Genomic DNA, 27,305 nt, shown 5'->3' on the forward strand with positions numbered 1-27,305 from the left:
TAATGTTTTACCACAACAGAAACGTAACTTTATTACATGGAAGTTGTGCGGGACACAGAAAAAGGCTAAAAGCTGTATCGCTGCTATTGGTGGTACCATTTGCTGCACTGGGTGACATCAATACTAGAACCTTTCTATTTCATGTGTGTCCCTGCTGGCGCTGCAGTCAATGTGTTTTCCCGTACAGGGCCGTGCCGTGGAAAATCAGCGCCCGGGGCGAGAGTATACGACGGCGCCCCCATACATATATTCCAAGCAATTTTTCCTATCTTTTTCCTTTTTCCTCCCGAATTTTTCGCCCCCTTACTTCGGCGCCCGAGGCCGTCGCCCCGCTCACCCCCCCAAGGCACGGCCCTGTTCCCGTATCTACCTTGAAAGAGGAGGGGCAAGTTGCTGTGACCGAAGTCTTTCAATACTTGGATGCGGACAGGATTGCCACATTGAATTACTTCACGGCCTTTGCTGTGCACTGTCTGTTAGCTCAGGTCATTAATTTCTTTCCCCAAAGCAAAGGGAAGATTCCCTCCGTTTGAGGGCGGCGAGCGGGGGGAGGGAGTATGTTTCACATATTTTTCGAGGGTATACTGAAATAGGAAGGCTCTAGTGACAATACATTTTCTTATATTTGACTGTTATATTGTTAAGTACACACTTATTTTATAATTGCTTTGAACACAACAATAGACCAAATATTTAGTTTTTTTTTTTTTTTTTAATAAAGGGTCAGAAATAACAGAATTGGTATTTTCTTACATTTATTATCTTGTAAAGGTTTAGTTACAAAACATGTTTTCTTCTTTACATGCTTAAAAGTTACACAGTAAACAAAACTAACACATTGCACTAATAACTTCTCAAGTGTAGGTAGGGAAAGGAGTTTCTTTTTGCAATATTCAAGGCATTTCTTAGATTTCTTTTGAACGGATCACTTAACGTATCTCATTTAAGCTACTCTAAAATTCTGAACTCAACATAAAATAACAGGGAACATAACAAATGGATAACACATGGTCTTAATCAAACATTAAAACAATGAACATTAAAATAATGGTCTTTCGTTGAAGTACGTAAAATCGTCGATGTTATAATTTTAGGAAAATTAAATACATTATCCTTCTGTATGGAAGACAATGCAATTTTGTTGTTTATGTAACAGCTATGTTCAATCGATGGAAGTATTTCTAGAATGAAATAATAGATTTCGTTATATACACACCAACGATAGTGATCCATTCATTTGCAAAATGTAGCCTACCAAATTTTAAATTTTCTTTTTTATTAATATTATTATTATACGTAGTACGAATATATGCATATGTGTATTGCAGGTTATCAAATAAAGCCTGGGCTTGCATCAAAAGAAAGTTCAATGAGGCAGCACCATACCTCCTGTAATAATAATGATTAAATAAAACTTAATGAGAAATTATTGAACTGTTAACTACTGACGAACTCTTTCAATGTCTATGTGTATACATCAAAATAATTATACCTTTCCTATAAATATTTATTAATAATTTTTTTCCTTAACTGTAGAATTAACAAATCATTGATTTCTTTCAACTAAGATCGGACTACAGAAAGAGGAGGTAGTTAGGAAATAATTATCAGCAGATTGTATTCATATTCCCATTCTGACTTGAACAGGTACAAGGAAAGCAAAGTTCTTATTCTCCTCACTTTGCTTTTCTGCACTGAAACTCTCTTTTGTTCCTTTTACTAACTTTATTTTTTTCAAAATGCTACTTATTCAAATGCAGACTAGAAAAAAGAAAAAAATACAAATTACCAATTTAGTTTTTAAAACAGTACCTGTTCTTGTTTCACGAAACAAATATTTTAATTAAAAGTTCAGATACGAAGAATTCTTAATAAAAATTGCAAATTTAAAATGATTACGTTCAACATACCTTAGAAACTTATATTAATTACTGAATATACAGTAGCTCCACTGTTCACTGTTATTATCGATATTCATCAATAATAAAGAAAAAAAGGACTACATAAGAAGCAGAAGAAATTTAAGAATTTATATATCTTTTTGTGAATCTGGTTATTAATCATATTGGTATGTTCACCTGTTCATAAGAATAGTTTTTCTTTGTGCATTTAATTTATATACTTGCTGAAATTTTAACTCTGTAAAGACAAAAGAACCGATAACTCAGTGACTAAATTATTTCAAATTCTGAGGAAATTCAAATATTGTTTTTACTTCAATTAAGTTTACTGAAATTTGTTACTCTTAAAAAAGAGCCTTTTTATGAGCGAGTTCTTCCGTATATATGCAGCTGAGTCTATGCTCGCGTAAACACAACAACAAGATGAAGACGAATACAGTTTTGTGAAGCGATAATGACAATCACAGTCGCATCAAAAACAACAAACCTTAATTGTATTTTACTTTCTAGTCTGGCTCTATGAAAAAGAAAAGGGAAGTCAAAACAATAGCCTACTGGATTGTATTCCATTTTATGAAATTAATTTGGATGTTCAAACTGAAAGAAATGGTTGGTTCATCTTCAGATAAAAGAAATAATAATCACCGTCAGTTGTTTCTCAACCAGAGCTAGAATCAACATAACGATTAATAACTCAGAACTTATTCCAACTGCATACAATAAAAGCTAGGATATTAAAATAAATAATTTTCCAGAAATAAGATAGCAATACTGTTACACACACAAAAGAAATAAAAGCATAATATCAACAAATACTTTCACTAATGCTTCATCAGACAGTGAAGGGGAGAAGGGACAGTGAAAAGTCGACAAAGTATTAAAGGAAAGAGCTACAACAGGAATTTAAGATCCAGCTCTAAATTGGCTTCTAACATTGGAATTGATTCGTTTTTCGTATTTCTTTTTCTCTCTCTCTTTCTCCTGTCGGATGAAATATTAGTTAACGTATACTATTCATACTTTACTTTTATTTACTGAGTGTATGTGTGAGTAGTAGTAGTAATTTTTTCTGTTCGATTTCTGGAAATGAAAAACGAAGATATTATACATTATACATACAGTAATGTTTAGCAAAAAAATCTTTGGATCTTTTTAATAGTAAAGTATATCTGAATTTGTTCACATTACACACTTCTAATCCACTTTTGCACGTAAGAAAACGTTTTTCGTTTGTAAAAAATTTTAACTAGTTTTCGAAACTTATTAACGTTTTAATTATTAACAAATATTTAAAATTTTACGTCTTAAAAATCAACCTTTCTATTTTTTTAAAATTTTAACATTCAAATTTATTTTTTCCTAATCATTGTATTATAAACAATGTGTATTTAATTTTCTAACGGTACATGTTGAACATCTTGTACACGTGTACTATTCTGAGCTTCTCATGTATAATTCTTGACAATTCTCAACCAAACTTACAATACGGTAATTTTTTTATATCAAAATATTTTGGGATTTATTTTAAATAAAAAATTTCATCTTTTATTTATTTCTTTTGTTTATATAAACCTTTCTATTGTTTATATAATAACAAACTGCTTTTTCCAAACCCGATTTGTTAATTATTATATACTTACATTGGATAATTTGAATTGGAATTTATTGTTTCATATACAGTAAACAAGATGTACTGTATTCAATTATAAATTTCTGTGTAACTAAAGACGGACATAAATAAACACTAAAAGAGCACGATCAAACTACGAAAAGCAAAGGTCACGAAATATAAAGAGACACCAGACTTCACTTTCAGTATAACAGGAAAAAGACATATAATTAATTCCTGCAGCAACTACAAAATTCAACATGTCATTATAAATACTATAATTCTTATCAATGAGAAGTTGAGCTTATTCCCTTAGTTAAAATAATATATTTAAGAAAGAAATAATAATATTAATAATAAATGCAAGCAAATCCAGGCATTATTAATGTTTATGTTTTATTTGAAGTGAGAGGCATTGTGTATTGGGTCTTTGGTAAACGCCTTTATAGTGACTAGAAACTTACACTGCGTTTTTAAGTCACAGCATGTTATCTGATAACAACTGCCACGTTTGATTCTGAGTTTTAATTTATTATATTTAACTGTTAACAGGAGCATACTTTTGTTAATTGAAAAAAAAAAATACATGAATAATAAATAACTTAAATGCCATCACTTGGATATAAAAGATTTTTTTCCTCTTTCATCCGTTAGTAACATACATGCTATTCAATGTACGCTATGAACATATACGTAATTATGTTGTTTTCTTTATTACATATGGGATTGTTGTGCAAATTGTATTATTCTTCCCTTCCAACTTTTACATATAACAACGTACACTGGCTAGGCATTCGTTGTAACCCTGTAGAAAGAGCAAGCAAAGATTTGTATTTGGGTACATACAATACAAAAAAGCAGGCCTTAAATAATGGACAATAACACATAATAGAAATAACCATTCACACATTATATTTTTTTTTTTTTTTCACTCAAGATACGTACGCAGACCACCGTTCACTCTTCCCGTTTTCACATATATCGTTTTTTAGGTCATGTTGCTTCATCATATTTACACATTCACAACTTCACACATAATATACGTAATAAAACATTCCCCCTCCATCCTAGACAAAAGTTGGTCCCGTTTGCCAAATGAATATATTTCAATTCTTTGGCACTGTACAGTCTTTATTACAAAGAACTATGAATAACAAATGCCTATATACAGTTTATTTACACATTGGTATCACATGCTAGTACCAGCAAAGATCATACGTAACACTACACAAGATTTTTCAGTTTCGTGTAAAGGTTAAAAGGCTTCTTGTTCTTTTTCTTTAATGAGATTCAACTAAAATTCAGTTCAACCTGTAAATAACAGTTCTCCTATCATAAATAATATATATTAAAATTCGTATCTTCTACCATGTTACTGGTTCATAAATCATAGTTCTGTTTTATGAGATTCCAAAATAGCTTTTTCATTATTGAGTAAATCTGATATCTTTTAATATTTATACTGTTACACTGTTATTAAATATTATTATTATTATTATTATTACTGACAAGGCACTTGACTCTTTTACGCAAAATTTACTGAGGAACAATTGAAACTTCACTTTAAGCTTTCCAATTGCAATACAAAAGTTCTATATAAATCTCGGAAGGGAATATTTTCTTTGTTATACTAGTAGTATAATAAAAACTTAAATTTTCAAAAGCAAACAAAACATATTGATAGATATAGCTTATTATTTAAGTGGATTTCCTCAGCAAACTTTACCATTGCAATGGCATGGTTATGTACATTTTAAAATCTTCATGAAAAATTAAAACTTAAAAATATAATAAAACAGAATGAAATATTAAGCATGCATGTAACATTTCTTGTGAATGAAATAACTGACATAGTTCGTTACTTAAAATAAACCTAAAATATATAGGTTGTTTTATATACACTACATGTAGTCAATGATTTCGTAAGTACTGAGAACATAAATACTTCAGGAAAGAGACAAAAACAAAAAGCATAACTGTTTTTATATGATTCATTATGAATATTATAGTATTCTTTCTTCTTGTGTTTGGACTGTCTCTACATCATTGAGCCATTTTTATTTTGCAGTCATTATGCCTCACTGCATAAAATCCCTGAATTGCTCATCACCTGATGTATAGTACATAAATGTATTGTTGCTATCACTTAGACAATGTATGGTGTTGGGAAACTTGTCGCAAAAATCCACACACCACACATTCAACACACTGTCACTGTACTAGAAATAGAAAATATTTCAGTGTCACTTCAGGAAATGCAGTACAGCACGTTAATTCGATTCTCCCTCATTTAAATTAACACAAATCACTTTGGTATAGTGCTAGGAAACGTTACGCATTTTATTTTTCTTATGTGTAGCAAAATATATGAAGAGTCTGTTTGCTATCACTCTTTCAGCACCATCACACCAAATGTCCCTCTGTTTCGAGTGAGCGTCCATCTGACAACGCCACAGACGGATGGCTTACATTAGGATTGAACGTTGATAACATAGGAGTTTGTGTCGGTTGAGATCGCACAGGGGAAGTGGGTCCATTTGTTCTTCCCATTCCTACAGGTCCATTTTGTGCAGGTAAAGGAAGGTGGTTATGGGACATTGTGACATCTGGAGGAATATTATGACGAAGAGATCCATTGCCAACTGGTTGAGGTCGACCGAAACCTGGTGGAGGATATGGTATATACCTTGCATCTGGCGATATATTGTAGTAAGAATCAGGATGGCCTTGAGGCTGGGGAGTTGTGGTACCATAACCTGATTTGTCACCTGAAATGCAATAAAAAAAATACATAAGTTCATTTACAAAACATTTTAATGTTTCTTCTTGTAAATATTCAATGTTTCTTGTAAACAAAATATTTCTAGAATAAAATTAATTTGAGTTTACTTAATTAAATGAATTTACTATTAAATTATATAAGAAGTTCTCAATATGTGGTATGTCTGCCCTTGATATCCACTTGTAAACTTCAGGGCATACATGGAAAATTACAAAACGCAGGAAGATTTTGAGACTATTATAGATAATTTTGACCTTTGATGATCCAAACAGTTTATTAGTGTTTTCTAAGTGCTACTTTTCTCGTTATATTAATACTATAATTTTATTAATAAGCTAAACACACTGTCTTTACTTTTCATTTATACTCTAATAAAAAGTGCTTTCGAAAAGAAAGTAGTTAGCGAGCTAACCGAAATTATTTCGTGCTTAAATTTATAACATGCACACATTTTCAAAGTTGTTCCTACTAAGTACTAAGTACTACGACTGATAAGTACTAAGCAATATGCAATAACTTGATTACATATTTCATTTGAAGTAGTGAAAAACTCGATGAAAGTGTTTTTTAGAAGAAGGAGTGGGAAATAGAAAAAGAATATGAGATGAAGAGTAGAAATAATGGACATAGAGGTTGATAGGCAGAAAAATAATGGTTTGTATCTATTTATTCGACACTTTCTGAATAAGTCTATACCAAGTAAAAATATTAGTATAGAATGCAAATGAATGCGAAATAGTGCGAAGAATGAATGAGAACACCCTTACAAATACATAGAACAAACACCATTAATTGCTGAGGTAAATATGGTGGCAACTACCTACCTATAGTGTGATTGTATGCATTTCTACGCAAGGCATCTGCATAAGTATCATCTTCCCCATCAAAATTATTTGGTTTGTGCCTGGTAAGTGTATTATGCTGTGAAGCTTGTCCTTCGTGCGCACGGTATGAATACTGTGCTGGAGGCTCTATTTGATCAATAAGGTACGTACTTACTGCTGCTTTGGAGGTATCATCCTGAAAATTTCAGAAACAAAATAACTTTAATGTTGTGATTCACAGATGTACATGCTAGACACATTTGAAAAATAAATAAATAAATAAATAAAATTGTAAATAAGCAACATACTTCAGAAGAAACGAGTTCCAAGAACGTGTTCCGTGGAATTTGTTCATTTTACATGAATAAATCCCTAGAATGCATTTTTTTTCTGATGATAAGCAGTAGAACTTCGTTCTCGTTCTTCAAAGGAACCTGAACGAACATATTTGGTTTCTTTTGTAAATACTTTTACTTCTCGCATGACCGGTCATGTTAAAACAATACTATTAAGAAACTTTTGTAGACTTGTCTATGAGCAGAACTACAGCTCACGGAATCATATACTCTTAGTCTTTATCAAATCTTTATTAGGAGCCTAAGAATTAAAAACTATACTCGCTAGTATGAATAGAATGCCTATAAAGAAACAGCGAGTGGCTTGAGTCTTCTGAATATCACTCAACAACTTATTATTATGCATAACACATGCGTTTACTTTTGAGTTGATTTAAGGTAGATTGAGTACAATTGAACGAATAGTTCTTACACCTAATATAGAACATTTCGCAATGCTAAGGATTCTTGCATATGGCGTGTTCAAATATACAGGGGAATCAAGTCAACTTTCGATCATTGTGGATATGTTTCATGTTTAAGATCTCTATCTGAGGCTCCCTATGGAACTTAAAAGATTAATGTCCTGATATTGCAAATAACTCTTAAAACATAACAAACAATGTTAACTTTCCCATGTACTAAAGCGTACCATACAAACTTTATGTCTCGTTTTGCACAACTTTTGGAATTAGGCTTGATTTCTTATGCTCTGAACGTCCCATATTCCTTTATATGAACTAATTACTAGTTTAGATTTACAGTTATATATGTATCCAAAAATCCAAAATAGTTATTGCTAAGCATATTAATCTGAAAAGGATGAGTTTCTTGTTAAGAAAGAAATGCTAAACATTGAATGGGCACAATAAAACGAATTCATTGCTTTCTAGAAAGCAAGTAATGAAACAAGTTCTTTTTGTGAAAAAGGAATTTTTTGTATGTTGATTAAATAATAATTTCATTTTTTTTCAGTTTTACAAACCTTATTATGACTAGAATACAGTAGCCACATAAAACTTTATGTTTAAGAATTCAGGCTATCAAATCAGAATTTATTTAATATTATACTGCGATTAGTAGTTATTATATCTCGGTTAAAGAAAACATAACTAACAACAAAAATACAAAGAAATTTTCTCCTTAATAAAGTTAATATTACTTTTAAACATAATTTTAAGTAAATTTAGTGACAACTCTGTCTGCAGTCAGACAAATTATGAAAGATATATGATTATGAACAATGTGTGTTATATTTAAATTTCATTAGTATTTATGTGTTTTTAATACATTTTGAAGTGTAGGTAATCTTTGCCACGTATATAGATAATGTACTCGTATAATGATTAAACTTCACACACTTTGAAATGTAGTTAATTTGACAAATCATCAATATAAAAAGAAGTTGCAACTCGCCGCAAGACTGGGTAAGAGTACTTTTACGAACCATGGAATCACAGTAATATTGCATTATTTATTTAGTATAGTAAGTGAATAGCATAGATATTGATAAAAATTATAATAACTTTCTAAGGGATATATATATGGGGTTCAATATATATATAAAGTCAACATTATAACTAAATTTCGAAAAGAAATGGAAAATTACGTGAAAGTACTTTCCAGTCAAAATAACTAAAATAGAAAATCAAAATTTAAATTTGTGAAATCATTGAATTTGCGTGTATTCTAGAACTTAAAAGCTATAATTACTAAAGTGGTAAGATTTTTCCTATATTTAAAACTGTCACTAACTCTATTTCATAATATTTTCCATGCTTTTTGAAAGAAGAAAAATGGCATCAATTTTACTCGAACTGGCTCTTAAGAAAAACATTACTTTTAAAATCGAATAAATAAGTTGATTAGTTAAAATTTATCAAACTTGTTTCCAAACAAATATATTTCAAAAATAGTATACGTATATCTTACATATAATCTTTTGCATTAACCATAAATGTTTATATGTAATATGTATGTAAACAAAAATAATGCTTGAAATTTTGAAGATTATATTTAAAATAGTTAAAAAATTACATCAAAACAACTTACAATGTAGTCCTCATTACTGTCGCCGTTCGAATAACTCTCACTTTTCTCTGATATAGAACTCAGAGTTTCTCCAGTAACTGTTTCATTGTAGCTGCTTGGAGCATACATCTCTATTGTAGCTGATTTACTGCTGCCTTGGTCGCTTGCGGCTAAATTGTGAACAAAATCAAAAAGAAAAATTAAATAAAATTAAATGCATTGATTATCAAACATATCAATCATTTACAGTGCCAAGCAGAAGTGATTTTTTTCATCCTTTTCTTTTGCCAATTGATCAATTTAAATTCAGTCTTCACTATCGTACTTAGCATTCTTTCTTTTTACGTCAAGAAAACTATTCAAATTTGTTCAACAATTTCAAAGTTTGAAAAAAAAAAAAAAATAAAGACGGATGGGTATGCACTTCTGCTACCAAGTGTAGCATATTGTTTTATACAAATTACTATATTAAAATTTGAGTAAGTTTATATCTATATACAAGACTTAAAATTCTATGTATTCTTGTTATTAGAATGAAGCAGTGTGAAAAAATACTTTATGAAGGTATTTATCACGTTTCAGCGGTGCTACAGTTACAAGATATATTTTATGTTAGGAAATTAATTAATTTCTGATGTAACAATTTTCTATTAACCTACATTATTTTCCGAACTTAATGTGTATATTCTCCAACTTTATTTAACTTATTTGCTATTGTTATCATTTTAAATTTAACATCTCTTTTCAATAATATTTGTATTTTAATTCTACTGTTTATTAAAAATTATTTATTTTGTACTTTTTATTACAAAATAAATACAAATATTATTTAAAATGAAGTTAACAAGGAACACAGACAGCATGATAAGTCATCAATTGGCGTTGAGTTCATTTTTCTAGCCGCTGCCATAACCTAGATTTTTGGGTAATTTAAATTCTGGTCACACTGTTATTTCTATGGATGGCAACAATGAAAATTCTTCCGGTTCATATTTTCGGGTGTAGAATAACATTATCTATTATTGAGGTAAGTTACATTTCATTATCTCTTTTCATTTAAGAAAAACTGTCATAAAAGAAAAATTGTTAGCTTTGGAAAAATATTTAGTAGTCTGTCCCCTTAAAAGAAGTTATGATTACAAAGTGGATCAATAATGCAAAATATTATTAGGAATCTGGAAGACAAAAAGTTTACTTGCTTTTGTAAATTTCATAAGAAGAAGGAAAAAAATTATATTAAAACTTAATAATAAATAAACTTCCAGGCAGTCTCACAATATATTTTACTACTAAGTTCACGAGCTAAGATCAGGCAATATAATTTATCAACATAGTAACGTCCTTTTTATTAATTTTTAATAGATTTTTTTCATTTTCCTTATAAAATTTACAAAAGCAAGCAAACTTTTCGTCTTCCAGATTCGTAATAATACCTCTATTTACATTTATGATTCACGTTTTAATCTAACTTCTTTTTCAAGATGTCTATTGCATACTTCTACAGCATTTTCAACCATTGTAATAGCTATTTTTGCTAATTTCTGCTACCCGTTACATACTATAAGTGGCAGATGATATTATTTAATGGTAAGGTGTTTTCAATTACACTTAAGTCAATTATTTGCTTATAGGACCAGTGATCTTCAGCTGTCACTAAAATCATCTTGTGGAATGGAAAAGGATTCAAGATGTTTTAAATTTCACTCTTCTACTTCCTTAGTTTTTTCACTTTGAGCAACTTACTGCTATTGTGCTCTCTATCGCTTTGTTCACTTTTAAAAACTAGCAATACTCTACACATAATTGAAACAAAATGGGGATGTTTTAAATGTGGAGTTCAGATAACTTATTTATAACAGTACTATTAAGTTTCCTTATTACAGAAAAAAAAACAACTTTCATTAAATTTTCAGTTTAGCACATCAGCATTTATAAAATACTTAACTACCGTCTCATTATTTATGTTGTATGCCTGAAATTAACGGATAATATTAGGTTTGTCCCATATATATATATATATTAACTAATTCCAAACTCCAATTTTGACGCTCTACAAAGTGCATAACTCGGAAGCCAAACGCTTGCACATCATAATATTTCATATACTGCGCATTAAGCTTGTCAAGATCTGCCAACACGACATGATCGACTATTTTTAGAAAAACTAAATAAAAATCTATAATTATCAAATATTTTGAACAGAATGTCAGTATTTTCATTATATCCTTTATTTTACTTTGTATTACTTTTTACTTTTAATTTTGTTAAAATACCTTAAGAATTTACAAAAATGTAAGTAACCAATGTATGTCTATAGATTAATAATATTATCTGATAGCAGGAGTGCACCGGCCTGGAACTTCAAATTTTTTAAAATAATATACTTCTGTTGTCTCTGCACCAGGGGTACACTCAGGAACTTTTTAATTTTTGTCGCCCTTTGTCCCCAACAAAAATTTCTGGGTGCGCACCTGCCTGATAGATTGTAAGATTTAGTAGAAGGTGTTATAAATATACTTATTTTGTTTGTTTTGCTGAAACTACTCAATTTTTCCTTAAACAAAATCATAAGTTACTAGTATTATTATTTCTGGTTTATTTTTAACTTTTCCTAATATTTCTTTTTTGTTTCATTTGGAAATTATTCAGTAATGCGCTTAATGTCTAGGTATGAGCGTATTATGCACACATATGATATGCACATTTTTTGAGGATACAATCCTATACGAAAGGATACCTTTTTACCATTACAAGAATAAAATACATAGTCCATCAAAAAAGACGTATACACAACTTTATAGATGGCTTCTGCATATTGTTTTCGAAGTTGAATCGAATTATCGTTACAATATGTAGTGCAAATACTCTTATGTGATGTGTGATAGCGAAACAAAATAGTCGGTACATATTTGGCATTTAAGAAACGGAAATTCATTTTAAAGTGATATTTCAAATTTGAAAATATCACTGAAGTTTAACGTCAATGAAGGCGTGAATTTGAAACAACCTCCTATAGGAATGAAACTATACGCCTTTGTGGCAAGGTTGAGACGTGTGGCGCCATTTGTGATGACCACAAGGAAAGATCCGAAAGACCTCATAAAGCTACAAGTGGTGCTTTTTTGCAGCACCGCAACTTGGAGCTTTTCCTGAGGGACAAGCATGAAGTTTGGGTCCCCGCAAATTTAAAACCGTAATAAACATTTTTATTACTTCTAGGGGCCCAGTTGGTGTTTTACTGAATTAGGGTCTAGATTACGTGTATGCTTTATCTTAATGAAATATATTTTATTCAGATGATTAGGAGCAGCAATATCTTAAATTATTTTCAGTACTTTCGGAATTGATATAGTGGGCCTATAACATGCTTTGCTAGTTATGTTGAGAAAGGCCATTTTTGAACATAGGCTTAAGAAATATATATTATTATTGGAGCCCCTAATAATAAATATTTTACTGAAATGGGCCCATTTTAGTTTCATTTATGTGTTTATTTATTTATTTATTATTTGGCGAACCTATTCCATGCTTCATTTACATGTACCTATACATTCATGTTCGTATCGTACCACATGAAATGGGAAAGTTCTAATTTGAAGTGGGCCCCTCAAACTACGGGGACCTTAAATGGAGGGAAGCAGTTATCCCCCACAAGTTACGGTACTGCTTCTTCGGCTATGGTTTTAGAAAATTCTGCAACATCGCCACAGACCTGATATACAATGTTATGTGAGACTTATACTTTATTGGGAATATTGTTAAACTTGTGATGCATAGTTAAGTTTAGCAATAATACACAAAATATGATTTCCTTTCGTTAAAGTGTGGATACTTTTTTGGGGGTGGGGGTGGGGGTGGCAGAGACTCTACATATTTATCAGAACTTTAGAGACTAATTTGAAAAACTACACCATCACCATTTTAATTAGTCTTGCTTGTTCGGCCTCAGTAGCAGTAATTTGTTTCTTTTGTAATTATCACAAATAATTGTGAAAGGAGGAACACCAGTCATTTATTAAAACCCAGTTACATTCAACTGTTGGTGTTCAGTATTTTCTTTCACCTACCTTCTTCGACCTGCTTCTTTCTCTTCTTATGAATGTACCATCCTACCAAAATAATATTGAGCAGAAGTAGGAGAGAACTTGTAACAGACACAGCAATGATGACAATGCGGGGAATATCCCCTTTTCCTTGTAACACCTCAGAAATCATGCGCTCCCTGTCAGCCAGAGGAGCTTCACCTACAAGGGTAAAAGAGAAACAAGAACTTTCTCATATATTTAGCATTAAAAACTCACCTGTAAGTCGCTTTTTAGTTCTTCTTCTAACAAAACAGGCTATCAAGACTACATTTAGCACAAGCAGAGCTGTTCCCACGATGGTGATTACTATAATTACCATTTTAGGAATTTGGCCACCCTGGTAGTCTACATCGGAACTAGGGGATGACGAAGGGGGTGCTTCACCTACAGGGGGGAAGAAAGCCCATTGTTAGTTTGAAGCATGCAGTTAAAATACCAATCCCAGGCAGGTTAATACATTTGCAATGTTAAATAATTAAAATAAATAAAGAGAGGAACACTATGAAAGCACCAGCTCCCACAAACAACGTCTACAAATCAAAACAATACTTCTAAATACAAAATATGTACAATATAATATTAACTAAGCTCCTTAATGACTATAGGTATCTTTTGTTACAAAATATTTGCATCTTTCCTTTTCACAAAGTTAATATATGTATATGACATAATCAGATTTACAACCTATACTCATTCCTATGACGACCACAGTTTCCCAAACGGTCAATATTTCCAGCAAGTTACTCTTTTTCACTTCATCAGAAATTGAGAATAGAATTAACCTAAGCACAAGTCGGTCACATTGTTTGTAACTCCTAAGAGCAATGGAGTAATTTGCTCTAAGTATTGATCATTAGGAAAGTTTTGGAAATAGAAATGTATACAGGTTAGTAAAGTTGATTATATATTAAAATATATTTCTTATGCTCTATAAAAAATTGTAATGTGTACGAATCTAATTGATTTTTACTCATCTCTCTCGGTTCAAAAACAAAATCTAACTTCTGACTATATACTTATATGGTAAGTATCTCTAACTTTCGTTTATCGGTTTTCGAAAGATGAAATGGTCAGCTCTTCTGATTTGATCTCTCGCCTTTTCTTTCTTTCTTTTCACTAATTACTGAAAAACAAATCACAATTTGTAACGACGCACTTAGAAGAGGACCGAGCCAACAAGATGTGGTTTTCTCATCTTTCAAGACCGGCAGACAAGGGCGAAAAAGACATTAAATATAATTGGAAATAGAATTTTATTTTGGAAGAGAATATAGTTTTAAATTAATTCTACATCTATTTTATATGATTTCATTATAAATAATATTTTTTACTTCCTTATAGTAAATAAAAACTCTAACAAGTGTATTTAATGTGTCATCGTAATATTTATAATAGCAAACTATATTGAACAACTGTAAAATATAATCGAATAAATTAAACTTGTGATGTTCCATCTGCACTTTATATTATTTGAACTGACGTTTCAAAGATGATTTAATGCCTTCTATCATCAAATTTAATAAAGACAGTAAGTCGCCTTTGAAGCTTCAGTTGAAATTTAAAATATAAATAAATAAATAACTTGGATAGATCACCAAAAATTTAATTTATAAATTTATATCATTGAAAGTTATGCGGAATATATAACTATAAAATACGTTTAACAAAGAACGTAAGAGTAAATTGTATATCAACAAAAATGTGAAGAAATTTTCAGATTACAATGCATTCATGAGTAGTTGTGATGTTTTCAACTTTCTAGCGCCATAGGCGTCGTTCAATAATAAAATGACCTTTGAAAAAAAATCTTAATTTCTTAAGTTTAGCGTTCCAATTTTATAGGCTAGGTCGCTAGGAGATGCTAAATATATATATAAGCAATTAGGAAATAGTTGGTGAAATTATAAAGTGAAAAGCACGGGATGCATGATTGAAACAAGTCCTGGTGTTTCTCTAGAGTATGTGACTCGAATAATATAACTTCGGCTCCTAACGTGTACACTCTAATTCTGATCTATCTTTCTTAATACTTATCTTCGTTATATGCCCTTACTATAAATAATTTAAGAGGAAATTATGACATGCAATGAATTTTGAATTATGGACCTATGCCCAATCTTGTCTCAGTAACCTGGGTCCACAATATAAATAAAAGCCAAATTGCCAATTAGATCTCAACTCCTAGTACAAATCTACAGTGCAGCATATTGTGTAAGGGTTTCGTTATATTAAATGGGAAATATAAGCTCTGTGAAATAATTTGCAGAAGAAAATGGAAAAAAGTAACCCTGTGTTTCTCACCTTTAAATTGTTTTAATTTAAAGCCCACTATTGCAGCCAGGTCCATAATTTTAATTCTATCAATTTAAGAGAGAGAGAGGGAGTTTCAAAAGGTTACGTGGTTATGGGCAAACTTGGACGGTGATCTTTATTGTCACATTAAAATATTTTGGATAGACAGTACGTGGGAGAAAACGTTACGGATGTACATTCAAAGCTGTCTGCCATTTTGGATCATTTAGTTATTTCGAAACAGGAAAAAGAGCATGTGATACATGTTTTAGAGCTAGGATTTGCATCTGTGAAATCAGTTTTGTAAAATCTCGTATAGAAAACAAATTATCCTTTATGTACCTTTGCTACCTGTAACGTATATAATAATACAACCCTGTTCTTCTTTTGGAAAATGTAAAGTGATTTCAAAGTGGAAACATTAAGACGGATGAGAGATATAAAAACTAAGGTTTAATCCTTAGAATTTTGCTTCATATGTTGAATTTATGTTTCCTTTATTATTTCCATTTTAATAGTCTGCGTCTAAAACACTTATAAAATGAAATATGTAGAAACATTTGATAAAATGTAGGCTCAAGTAGAACAATATAATAAGGAAAGTCTAATAATTGAATTTGGTTCTTTTTATCGTTTCTAAGATATTCTAAGTATTTTTGTGCTGTTTTTCCTTAATATCAGTGATAATGTTTACATTATTTCAACGCTTTCTGTCACTACTTTTATTATTATCCCTTTATATGTAGTCATGGAAGTAATAATAATATCTATTAACCGCAATGTACACGTTACTATCTATAAACCACATGTGCCTACTACACTACAATAAAAGTTCTATTTACAACTATTTTCATAAATGTATGTACACAACCAGTTAATATATACACCCTTATATACATCCAATTAGAACATTAGAACTGTTAGTGTTCCAATGATTAAAACACCTCATGCAGTATGATCTCACCACATTAATAAATCAACAACCGTATCTCCAAATCATAATATTACACTCACTTGATGTTTTTGCTTTCACGATGTCCTTAAGAAAGTCACTGTTTCCAAGCTTGTTTGAAGCTCTTATACTGAATAAATATTCCGTTCCAAGCGACAGTCCTGTAACTGTGAACGTAGTAACATTAGTTGGTACCACATCGACGTACTGATTCATATCGGATCCAACCTTCTTATAGCGTATCTGGTATCGTTGCTGCACTCCGCCATTGAAACCAGGTACCCAGGACAGAACAACAGCTTCGTGAGTTACATTGAGCACTGTCAGAAGAATAGGAGTATCTGGAGGTGATGTTACATTTAACGTAATATTCGTTCTTGTAAAACCGATATCGTTTCTTGCTATACAATCGTACATTCCATAGTCGGCTGAATTAACTGCAAGCACTGAGAGTATTGATTCATAGGTCATATAATCCAGCTGAAAATAAATAAATAAATAAATACATTAAAAAGGTTAGCATAATGGAACGGTACAAATTGCAACTGTTTAGCAGCATGTAATGTATTATGTCTCTCATCTTTTGTTCGTTTTCATATATAGTTTTGTAATCGATTTTGAAACGGCAACGTTCCCAAAACGAACAGATTTGTTGGAAATTCGAAGCAAAATACATATATAATTCAAATTATCCTTATGTACAAATCAAATTATGCTTAATACCTTTACATCATGAACAAAATCACAGCTCAGTTTTCAGTTCTCTCTCGAATCGCAAGTTACATAAAATTATGGTTTGAGTTTAGTTTCAATGTTATCAAAAACAAGTTTTGAATTATTTGAAAATTATTAACGTAACCTATTTTTCCACTACCGAATTTGTCAAAACTACATATTCTAACATAGAAATAGATAACTAATTTTCTATTTTTGATCGTGTTATTTCAAATAATTGAGACAACATTAGTATTTAGCACCTCAAACTCCATTAGGATACAGTATGTTATTAAATACTTTTAAATAGTGATGCTATTCAGTCGCTTCGCACCGGTTCTCTAATGGTTCTTAAAATATTTCCAATTCGGAGAACAGTTTGTTATACCAAGAAATAACAGTAAATTTTACTCAGTTATACCCATAAACAGTAAATTTTAGTTTAACTACCTTTGTTTTAGAAATTTTTACAGCTACAGAGTTAAACAATGATCTCTCAGAACAAGGTACAAGTGTTTATTTATTAACTTCAAATGCTCAGATATCAAGAATGAGAACTAGAATCATATATGTGTAATGGTGAGGGTTATTTATATTTGAAACGCATATATACCATTATCAACAAGTGTTGATCCATTGCTGTATTAAGATCTTTCCAATACTTTTTGACTGGCACCTATCTTGGATAATTCGTTTCCAAGATATTCGCAGTGCTACCTAATTTCGTGACATGGTAGTAGGTCGTGACGCAGTAGGATGCTGTGTAGGTCTCTACATGTCACTTACGATATTCAGTAACAAATGTGCCTTTGTCTACCTTGTATGGTTTGTTTCCTAAGAGAGTTATATCTAGGGTTAGGATCTTGATGATTTTGCATCTTTTTTCTGGATTATTATAAACATTGCTCGTTGTGTTATAAATCCTGTTTTATTAAAATGAAGTAATTTAAGACAAACTTGTTTGTGCATTTGTTTGCATTTTTTGCCCATTTCTGTGTATAAGCGCATTTTTTACAGTTTTTGGGCATTTTACGTGCATATTTAGTATTTATTCTTACTTTTAACTGCATAATTCTCATTTTTCTTATAAAAACAATAAATTGAAGCAGAATGCTTCCGCCTACACGATTCTAGTTCGAAGATTCGTTGGAGCAGGCGTGGCCAATGTCCGCAGATTGCAGTTTCTGGCTATTCGTCACATGAAGCCAAGGAGCGAGAGTTCAGTGACCTTGGCATTCACTGTTTTGGTGAGCTGTTGGTAGACGCCTAATTCTGCAGTTTATCTTGTTAAAATGCCGAAGATAAAAGAGAGTAGTGCTTCCAAGCTTAAACGATTTGTGAGTGAATTTGGAGCTGAAAAAGTATTTACAACAGATGGAAGTGTTCTCTACTGCAAGGTGTGTGATACGGCAGTTTCAGCCGAAAGAAAATTTACCGTTGAACAGCATGTTTCAAGGGACAAACACACACGGGGACTTAAGTTACGTGCGAAACGAGAGGCAAACGCCGCGCAACAACTTCTCCCGCAGTGTGGTACATCCAAAAATCATTCTGTTTTTTTCGAAGATTTGTGTGAAGCATTTATTTGTGCTGACATTCCGTTGAACAAAGTGGACAACGTGACATTGCGTGCCTTTTTGGAAAAATACACTTGTAAACCCCTCCCCGATTCTTTGACATTGAGGAAGAATTACGTGAACAAACTTTGCGAGAAAACAATGCAGTGCATTAGACAAGAAATGGCCGGAAAGAAAATATGGGTGTCCATGGATGAAACTTGTGATTCGGAGGGACGAAATGTAGTTAATGTTGTTGGAGTGATGCATGAGGGTGGGCCAGGTAAAACATTTCTTTTGAATTGGGAAGTTCTGGAAAAGGTCAATTATTCCACGATCAGTAAGCTATTTGATAAATCAATGCATCTCTTATGGCCTAATGGCGTCCTTTACGAAAACGTGCTGCTCTTTGTAACCGATTCTGCACCGCATATGGTAAAAGCAGCGAACTCACTGCAGGCGCTATATTCGAAAATGATTCACACTACGTGCCTCGCGCATGGTTGCCACAGAGTGGCTGAAGAAATACGTGTGCAGTTTCCTGATGTTGATAAAGTCCACGTGTAGCTGCTTTTAAGTCGGAGCATCCTGAACTCCCTCTACCCCCGTTCTTACCAGGTGGAGAACGTGGCTAGAAGCCTGTAAATACTATTGTAAAAACTTCGAAGCTTTCGACTCCTCCGAAGCTTCCGCGACTCGAACTGCACAAGAGATACTGGTCAATCCTGAAATTCAAGGTAAGCTTGTGCACATTCAATCTAATTTTGGATTTCTACCAGGTGTGATTACTTCTTTAGAGAAATCTGGAGAAAAGTTGACTTCAATTGACTCAATCAAAAAATGCAGCGAGTACATTAGAAAGTGTTCCTGGGAGAGTAGGACTTGTACTGTCAAGAAAAATGACAGATATATCGAAAAAAAACTCAGGTTACCATGTTTTGTGTGCGATAGTGGACATTCTTTCAGGCAGAAAATTTGTACTGCCCAAATTAGAAAGTGATCTAGGAATTAGTGATATGGTCTATTTCAAATATGCTACGGTGGTTTCTGTAGAAACTGAAAGAACCTTTTCAATGTACAAATCGTTATTTGCAGACAACCGCCATGCATTCCAGTTCGAAAACCAACCTTCATTTTTTTGTTTATTGCAACTCAGTGTTAGGTGCAACTTTTGAGAAAAACACAACAGAGTAGAACGACGTATATATATATATATATATATATATATATATATATATATATATATATATATATATATATATATAGGTAATGCACTAATAAATTGTAATGGATGATTCTCTGCGAAAGCATTTTTTTAAAATTATAGTGCATTTTTTTAGATTTTTAGTGCATAATTGCATTTTTTATTTTGCATTTTCCCCGCATTTATAGTACAATAAAATCCTAACCCTAGTTATATCTATACACACATTATTATTATTATTTTATATATATATATATATATATATATATATATATATATATATATATATATATATATATATAGAGAGAGAGAGAGAGAGAGAGAGAGAGAGAGAGAGAGAGAGAGAGAGAGAGAGAAATGGTTGTTAAAAATTAGAATAACACCACTGCTTTTAAACTTTAGTCATAAAACAAATGGAACATTCTCTTGTTTTTCACAAGCATAAAATGTTTAAAGCAAATGTACACATACAACAAACTTATTGACTAATTTTAATTATTTTATATCATTACAGTTTACATATGGGCTATGTACGATATTACATATGTACTCTTGGAAAATGAAACTGAACTTCTGGAAAAAAGGAAAAGTGAGTTAAAAGATTAATGTACTCAATCTTAAAACTAATTTCAGAACAAAGGAAAATGAACTGTTTAATCAAGCCTCGCATTAACTAGTAGCAGCAACTTAAAATCGTAGTAAGGGGAAAATTTTTTCACAATTTTATAAAAATATAAAAAATTAACAGTACGAAAATAGAATTGTTACGATATGAAACATACCTGATAAGTCTCAAGAATATATTTACTGGTTGAATTATCTTTTATTGTGGTGCCCAGTCTTAGCCAATTGAATCTAATCGCTGGAGCACCTTTCGCACGACAGATTAATCTAGCTGTATCGCCTCTGTTGCTGGCAGATTTTGCTATTTGTGGCGATGTATCAATTTCAGGCTTATCTGTAAGCAAACGAATTATTTTAACAAACACATACAAAAAAAACTTCTATTTAAATGGTGTATAAATATGTAAATTCTCACTTGTGAAATATAAATGTTTATATAAAAGTATTGTATAAGTTTATCTTTAATTCTGAAACTCTAAATAATAATAATAATAATAATAATAATAATAACAATAATAATAATAATAATAATAATAATAATAATAATAATAATAATAATAATAATAATAATAATAATAATATCTCCCTCAAGTAGGAAAATGAAATTTAACAGATGTATGGGGAAATTTATATTAAAAATTATTTCGATCTTTTTCTGTTAGGCATAACCTTTATACATATTGTTAGGATCATGTTAGGAGGCCTTATAAGATTGTAATGTTAGTACATTCGCCCGTCCGTCCGTTACTCCACGTGATATCCCTTAAACAAAAAGCAAACTTTTAAATTCTGTTTCTTGCAACAAGAGCTACAGTGATTATCTCGACCGAGTACGTTAATACAGTCAATCCGTTAACATCTTAACGGGTAACGGAGTTTAACTGTGGCTACCCATATACCATGCATGGAATCGCGTGATCCTCTTTACTATCTTTATCAGAGTTTATTTGTTTACTTTTATTAGTTGCAGAAGACACCAGTTTTGTCTGTTGTGTGGATCCAATTATTTTCGTTTTCAATGAACATACTGTAACTGCCATATGACTCATTCCTTCTCATATGATCCGAAATGGCTGTGCGAGTGAGCACGATACATTTGATGTGTGTGGGGTCGGGTTCGGCTCCTAGTGGAAGGCAATCTTCATTATTCTTGAATGCTTTATTGTGCAAAATAAAACTAACTAAAGCCTCAGTAATGTTGATTTCTTCGTATGATAATATTTATAAAACAAAACATTAGCTATAATGCATACCAGCTCGTCGTTCTATAGTAATTGATATTACAGCATCTGTAATTACTATTTTTTAATACATAGACACTTACGTTTCACTATCAAATACGTCGATGCCACAGCTTCGTCTCCAATTCCATTATTTACAACACATTCAAATGCACCGATATCTTCTTTCCTAGGATGTTGAATTATTAAGTAAGATGTTCCGTTGTAAAATGTTTGAGTGGTGCGACCTGCAAAATCAAAATCATCTCGACGCCATTTTATCATGTCGTTTTCTAAAGGATTGCCTTCAGCTTTGCAACTAAGATTAGCTTTAGCTTCTTCTTTTCCAACAGTTACGTTGTGTGGTATATATTTTATAACAGGCGGATCTGTAAAGAAAAGAAAATACATCAATGTATATAATTACCCGTATATTGCAAGTAAAATTTCTCAATCAGTTGTTAGAGAAAAAAATATTAAAATATCAATAAATGGAACCACGAACAGAATTATTTAAGTAAAGATACTAAAAGTACAGGAGAAGTTTCCTTAACCAATATTTACCTCACTAATACGAATACACAAATCAAGTAACAAAAATTCTGCCATACCAATAATATTCACAGAAGAAGGAGATATTTTTCCAGACATTTCCAGACATAATAATAATAATAATAATAATAATAATAATAATAATAATAATAATAATAATAATAATAATAATAATAATAATAATAATAATAATAATCACAAATTCACTTGTGACAACAGGTTACGTTGCAGGTGGTAGAATGGTGTGGTACACGAAAATGAATTATTCTACAAATTAGAAGAGAGAAACTAATTTTGTTGTTTGGTAATAGTTTTCTGATCATGATTGTTCTAATCTAAGAGATTAAAAGCAGAATGTAAAAAGACGTTTTCCTATCTACTACTTTATGCTTTATTCCCATCTACTCAATGTATCAAGAATTAAACAAGAGTGTTACCTTATGAACATCTAAAATTTGGAACTAAAAGACAAATTAATCGGGGAAATACATCTGTATGACTCTCAAACAACAACTTAAAAATTTAAATTAAATATACAAACTTAACTTTTAAAATTTAATAAACATAAATTAAAATATTTAACCATCTTTTACCACTTACATTCCACAGAGAGTTCAATTTTAAGAGTTGAAGACCCTTCGTTATTAGCAGCTTCACAGACGTAACTGCCAGCATCTTGTCTTTGTGCACTGGTAATATTCAGCATCGGCCCATCTGATACGATCCGAGTATTTACTAACGCATTCTTTCTCGACAATATCGGAGTACCATCTTTACTCCATGTATACGAAATATCTTCAGGATTTCCTGTGGCTTCCAGTTTTATAACAATTGATTCTCCTTCTACAACTGAGTACGTAGTTTGTGATTCACTACTGAATTTTGGTTTGTCTGTAAAAGAAAAAAAAAATCTTCATAAACATCTATCACAAGTTAAATTTGAAATTTAAAGATAAAGAAACTCAAGATATTTTTTTCTTTATTTACTTTTACAATGGAAAACTGTCAAGTTTAAAAGAATAAAATACAATTGAAATTAAGAAAAAAACAATCTTCAAGTTCAAATCAAATCTCAAGTATTCGATCCACCATATTTAAATCTGTGGTGTACATATATATATTATTGTTAATCTACGGCGCCAAAACTGGGAAGGGGTAGCATGAACAGCTACTCCTCTCCACTATTCTTAGGGAGAGGGGGATAGCAATGCTATACCACTTGTTTATCTTGAGAACAATATCAAGTATATAATATGTAAAATCAAATTATCATTGTAACGTATATTGACAATCAATCTTGGCAATTGAAGTGTGTTTATACTTTCCTCCCTTCTTTAGACTTGCTCCTATGAGTATTAACAAATAATCAATGAATACTTACACATAACTTCTAGAGTGATAGCATCGTACACACTCCTTTGAAGTACTTCATTGGTAGCCTGACAAGTGTATACTTGACCATTCATTTCCTCTGTAATATTTAACTCCAGTACATTGACGGACATGGTTCCTCCATACAGACCAGGTCTTGTTTCGTTACTGATTCCTGGAACAGGAACACCGTCACGACCTCTCCACCATGAAAGGCGAGCAGGAGGATTACTTGAGCTCGACTCACAAGTCAAGTTTCCTTTTCTTCCAGGTTTTAACTTCTTCGGTTTCTTTGTAATTTTCACTGACTGTGGTGCAACTGTAGGGAGAAAAGTGATATTTAAAATTAATAATAGTAGTGCTCACAAGGTTCAAGAAGAAAAAGTCAGAATTATTACCACATATGAATTAAAAACTTTAATTTAAAGTTTAATGTGTTTATATTTTACGTGGATGCATGGAAATCAGAGTTACTCACGGCAGCTTGGGTTTGAGGAAGGAGAGGGTGCAAAACTATACGATATACAGTAAGTAGACTATTCGGTTTAAAGTTCAGATTTTCATTACTATGTTATTATAATATTGTTTAAAATATACTTTATCTATCTCAAACTCAGGGAAAGGAATTGTACCCCTGAAGCCCCAAATGACACCGCTGGTTACTCATACATAAGTAAGTTTAATCAAGAAAATGAGACATGACTATAGAAATAAATTGCATTTTGCGCTACCCCTGCATTAAGATTTTGAATATATGTTTTAGTTTATGCATAGGCGTAACCAGAACTTTTCATATGAGTGTACACAAAGGTAGTTAGGTGTAACATTTAAACATGGGTGTGCACAGAGGTATAACATTCAACATGATCATTATATTGGGCTTCAAGCGACTAAAAATAAAATAAAATATTATTTCAATAAATTGAAGAAATACAGATAAGAAAATTTTAGAATGTAAGACAATTGGAGAAAGGAACAAAAAAAGAGAGAATCACACCATTTTATTAGAATATGCACAGGCATACCCCGTAGCTACATCTATGTTTTATGACAGAAAGCTAAAAGAACTAACTATTTCAGCAGTGTTAATTATTGATTTAACTTCAGTGGCGATTATGAAAATATAGATTGTACACGTATGTTAAAATTCCGTTCTGGTTTCCAAATAATTATTAAATATTATTTCAGCTGTGTTCCTAGGTTTCATGAATTTACACAACCTAAGTCGTTCGATAAATGGACCTAATTTTGAAATACAGTTATTTATTTTCTTTCCAAAATTGAAAATTAAAAACTTTAAACTAGGCTAAAGTCTGTGCCATGAATGTGAAAGAAACTTATTTTTTAAATAGGAACCAAATGAATTAATAACTCTCAGGACGCTACAAAGTCAAGTTCTACTTCAGTTCTAAACTATACTATCAGTTTTACTCCAAGCTTTATCCTTTATTTCATCAAGAGTTTTCTACATAAATATCTTACTTCATGTAAATTAAAATGATTACTACACATAATCATACTAAATTTGCCATACTTACAAATACTTTATTTATAAAACATTCAAATACTTTCCTTCATTATTATTAGCCCAAAATAGCGAATTGTACTAAGAGTTTCTGTTTTTTTTCCCCACGACATATTAATTTACAATTCAGAATTTTCGACTTTTTCTGTGAATACTGTTGGATTGCTCGACTAAATCTGGTAACATTGTAACCAGCTTATCTTCATGTCTTCATATCTAAATACACTGTGTGTTCCGATGAATAAAATTATATACTCGTATTTTACCTTAATATTGAATATGTATTTTACAATTTTTGCCTAAGTTGCTAATGAAGAAATATTTTTGTACTGCACATACAATATTCAATTTAAAATAAATTTCTTGTTTTTATGTTTGATAATATAGATAATTAACGGGGTTGAATATTTTAAATTTTTAAACAAGGATCTCTGTAAAATGCTTTACTAAGCTTGCACAAATAAAACTACTTAACAGCATGATCCTTAGTGCTTCACAGTTTGGTAAGATTTACATATGATTTTGAATAAAACTTCATGTAGGTCAAATATTTAATATACTTTTGATTCTACACATTCAATCCTTAGGCAATTTCTGATAACATATTACAATACAACAAATAGAATTTTAAATGTTTGAAAATTGATTAAGTTTTTGGAAATAAAGTAAAATTAAATAAAATCAGTCATTTCTTTTTAAATTAAATAACATCACTGTGGTAACACTTACATTGAACTCTAAGCACAACTTCCTTAAATAAAGGAATTTCTGTTGCAGAATTACTCGCTTCACATTTATATCTGGCACCATTGTCTGTCATGTTTGTGATGATGGTTACTTCTGCAGACACTGAACGGCCTTGCTCTGAAACTTTCCGAACTGAATTTACCTGTTGATTGAAAATTAAAAATTAGTCAAAATTATCAAATGTAAATGGTATACTCTAACAACAAAACATTATAGGAAATATGTGAGAAAATATAGAACAACACGCAAAAGAGCAATGAATGACAATATATGCTCTTTTCTTTTCCTTCTGTTTTTCTGTGACAGAAGACCATATATATGTATATATTTTAAAGCTTTTTCCTGAAACACGAAACTACAGGAATAACTTTTCAATTTTGATATGGGTTCTTCATAAACAAGATATGAAGAAGGGTACTTAATGGTATGTTGTTGAGCAGATCTCGTATTTTTTTTACTATATCCTCAAAATATAAAATACAACATAAAAACTTATAGGGATTATATAACAAAATCAGAATATTTCATATTAATTATACAGATTTTGCCACTGTTATACGAAGAAAATAAGAAATGAATCATTAATGTTATATCACATAATACTCCACAGTTATCACATGAAATGTTCTGTATTGATGTATTGATAAATATTGAAAATATGACATTCACTATAAAGTGATTAGTGGTAGAAACGATTTTGTGTTGATTTTTCACTTTTCTGGAGTTCATTTTACTGTATTGCTTGATGACATTAATTTGTGTCAATTAATTTTGTCTCCTTATCTTTACTAATTTACTACAATCGTTTTAACACTAATTCAAAAGAAGAAGAAAATTACTTCGAATGGTAATAATAATTAGATATGGTCATTTCTTTTATTAGTATTACGCACTTTTTTTTTTTTTTTTTTTTTTTAAAAAAAGGTATATATTTGATATGAACGTGACACGTTCTTTGTAATTGTGCACATTGATGGCAAG

At 31.1% G+C, this 27,305-nt stretch overlaps 1 protein-coding gene across 2 annotated transcripts in view; it reads right to left on the bottom strand.

Moving 5' to 3' along the window:
* Positions 1-742: 742 nt before the first annotated feature.
* Positions 743-27,305, bottom strand: part of sns (nephrin adhesion molecule sticks and stones) — a 954,753-nt gene continuing 928,190 nt past the window's right edge. Inside the window, exons 9-18 of one of the 2 annotated variants that reach the window (XM_081725673.1) lie at positions 26,307-26,466; positions 24,063-24,371; positions 23,282-23,572; positions 22,234-22,518; positions 21,068-21,243; positions 16,874-17,291; positions 13,550-13,726; positions 9,504-9,652; positions 7,117-7,312; positions 743-6,278 (exon numbers count right to left, since the gene is read on the bottom strand). In XM_081725673.1, the coding sequence (XP_081581799.1) occupies positions 5,914-6,278; positions 7,117-7,312; positions 9,504-9,652; positions 13,550-13,726; positions 16,874-17,291; positions 21,068-21,243; positions 22,234-22,518; positions 23,282-23,572; positions 24,063-24,371; positions 26,307-26,466 (2,526 nt within the window). In that variant the 3' untranslated portion in view covers positions 743-5,913. Of the gene's footprint in view, positions 6,279-7,116; positions 7,313-9,503; positions 9,653-13,549; positions 13,727-13,783; positions 13,952-16,873; positions 17,292-21,067; positions 21,244-22,233; positions 22,519-23,281; positions 23,573-24,062; positions 24,372-26,306; positions 26,467-27,305 lie in introns of both variants that reach the window. The other variant, XM_081725674.1, reaches the window with a different exon arrangement.

Source organism: Thermobia domestica, chromosome 9, assembly GCF_964235325.1.
Source record: "Thermobia domestica chromosome 9, izTheDome1.hap1.1, whole genome shotgun sequence".
Taxonomy (NCBI): Eukaryota; Metazoa; Arthropoda; class Insecta; order Zygentoma; family Lepismatidae; genus Thermobia; species Thermobia domestica.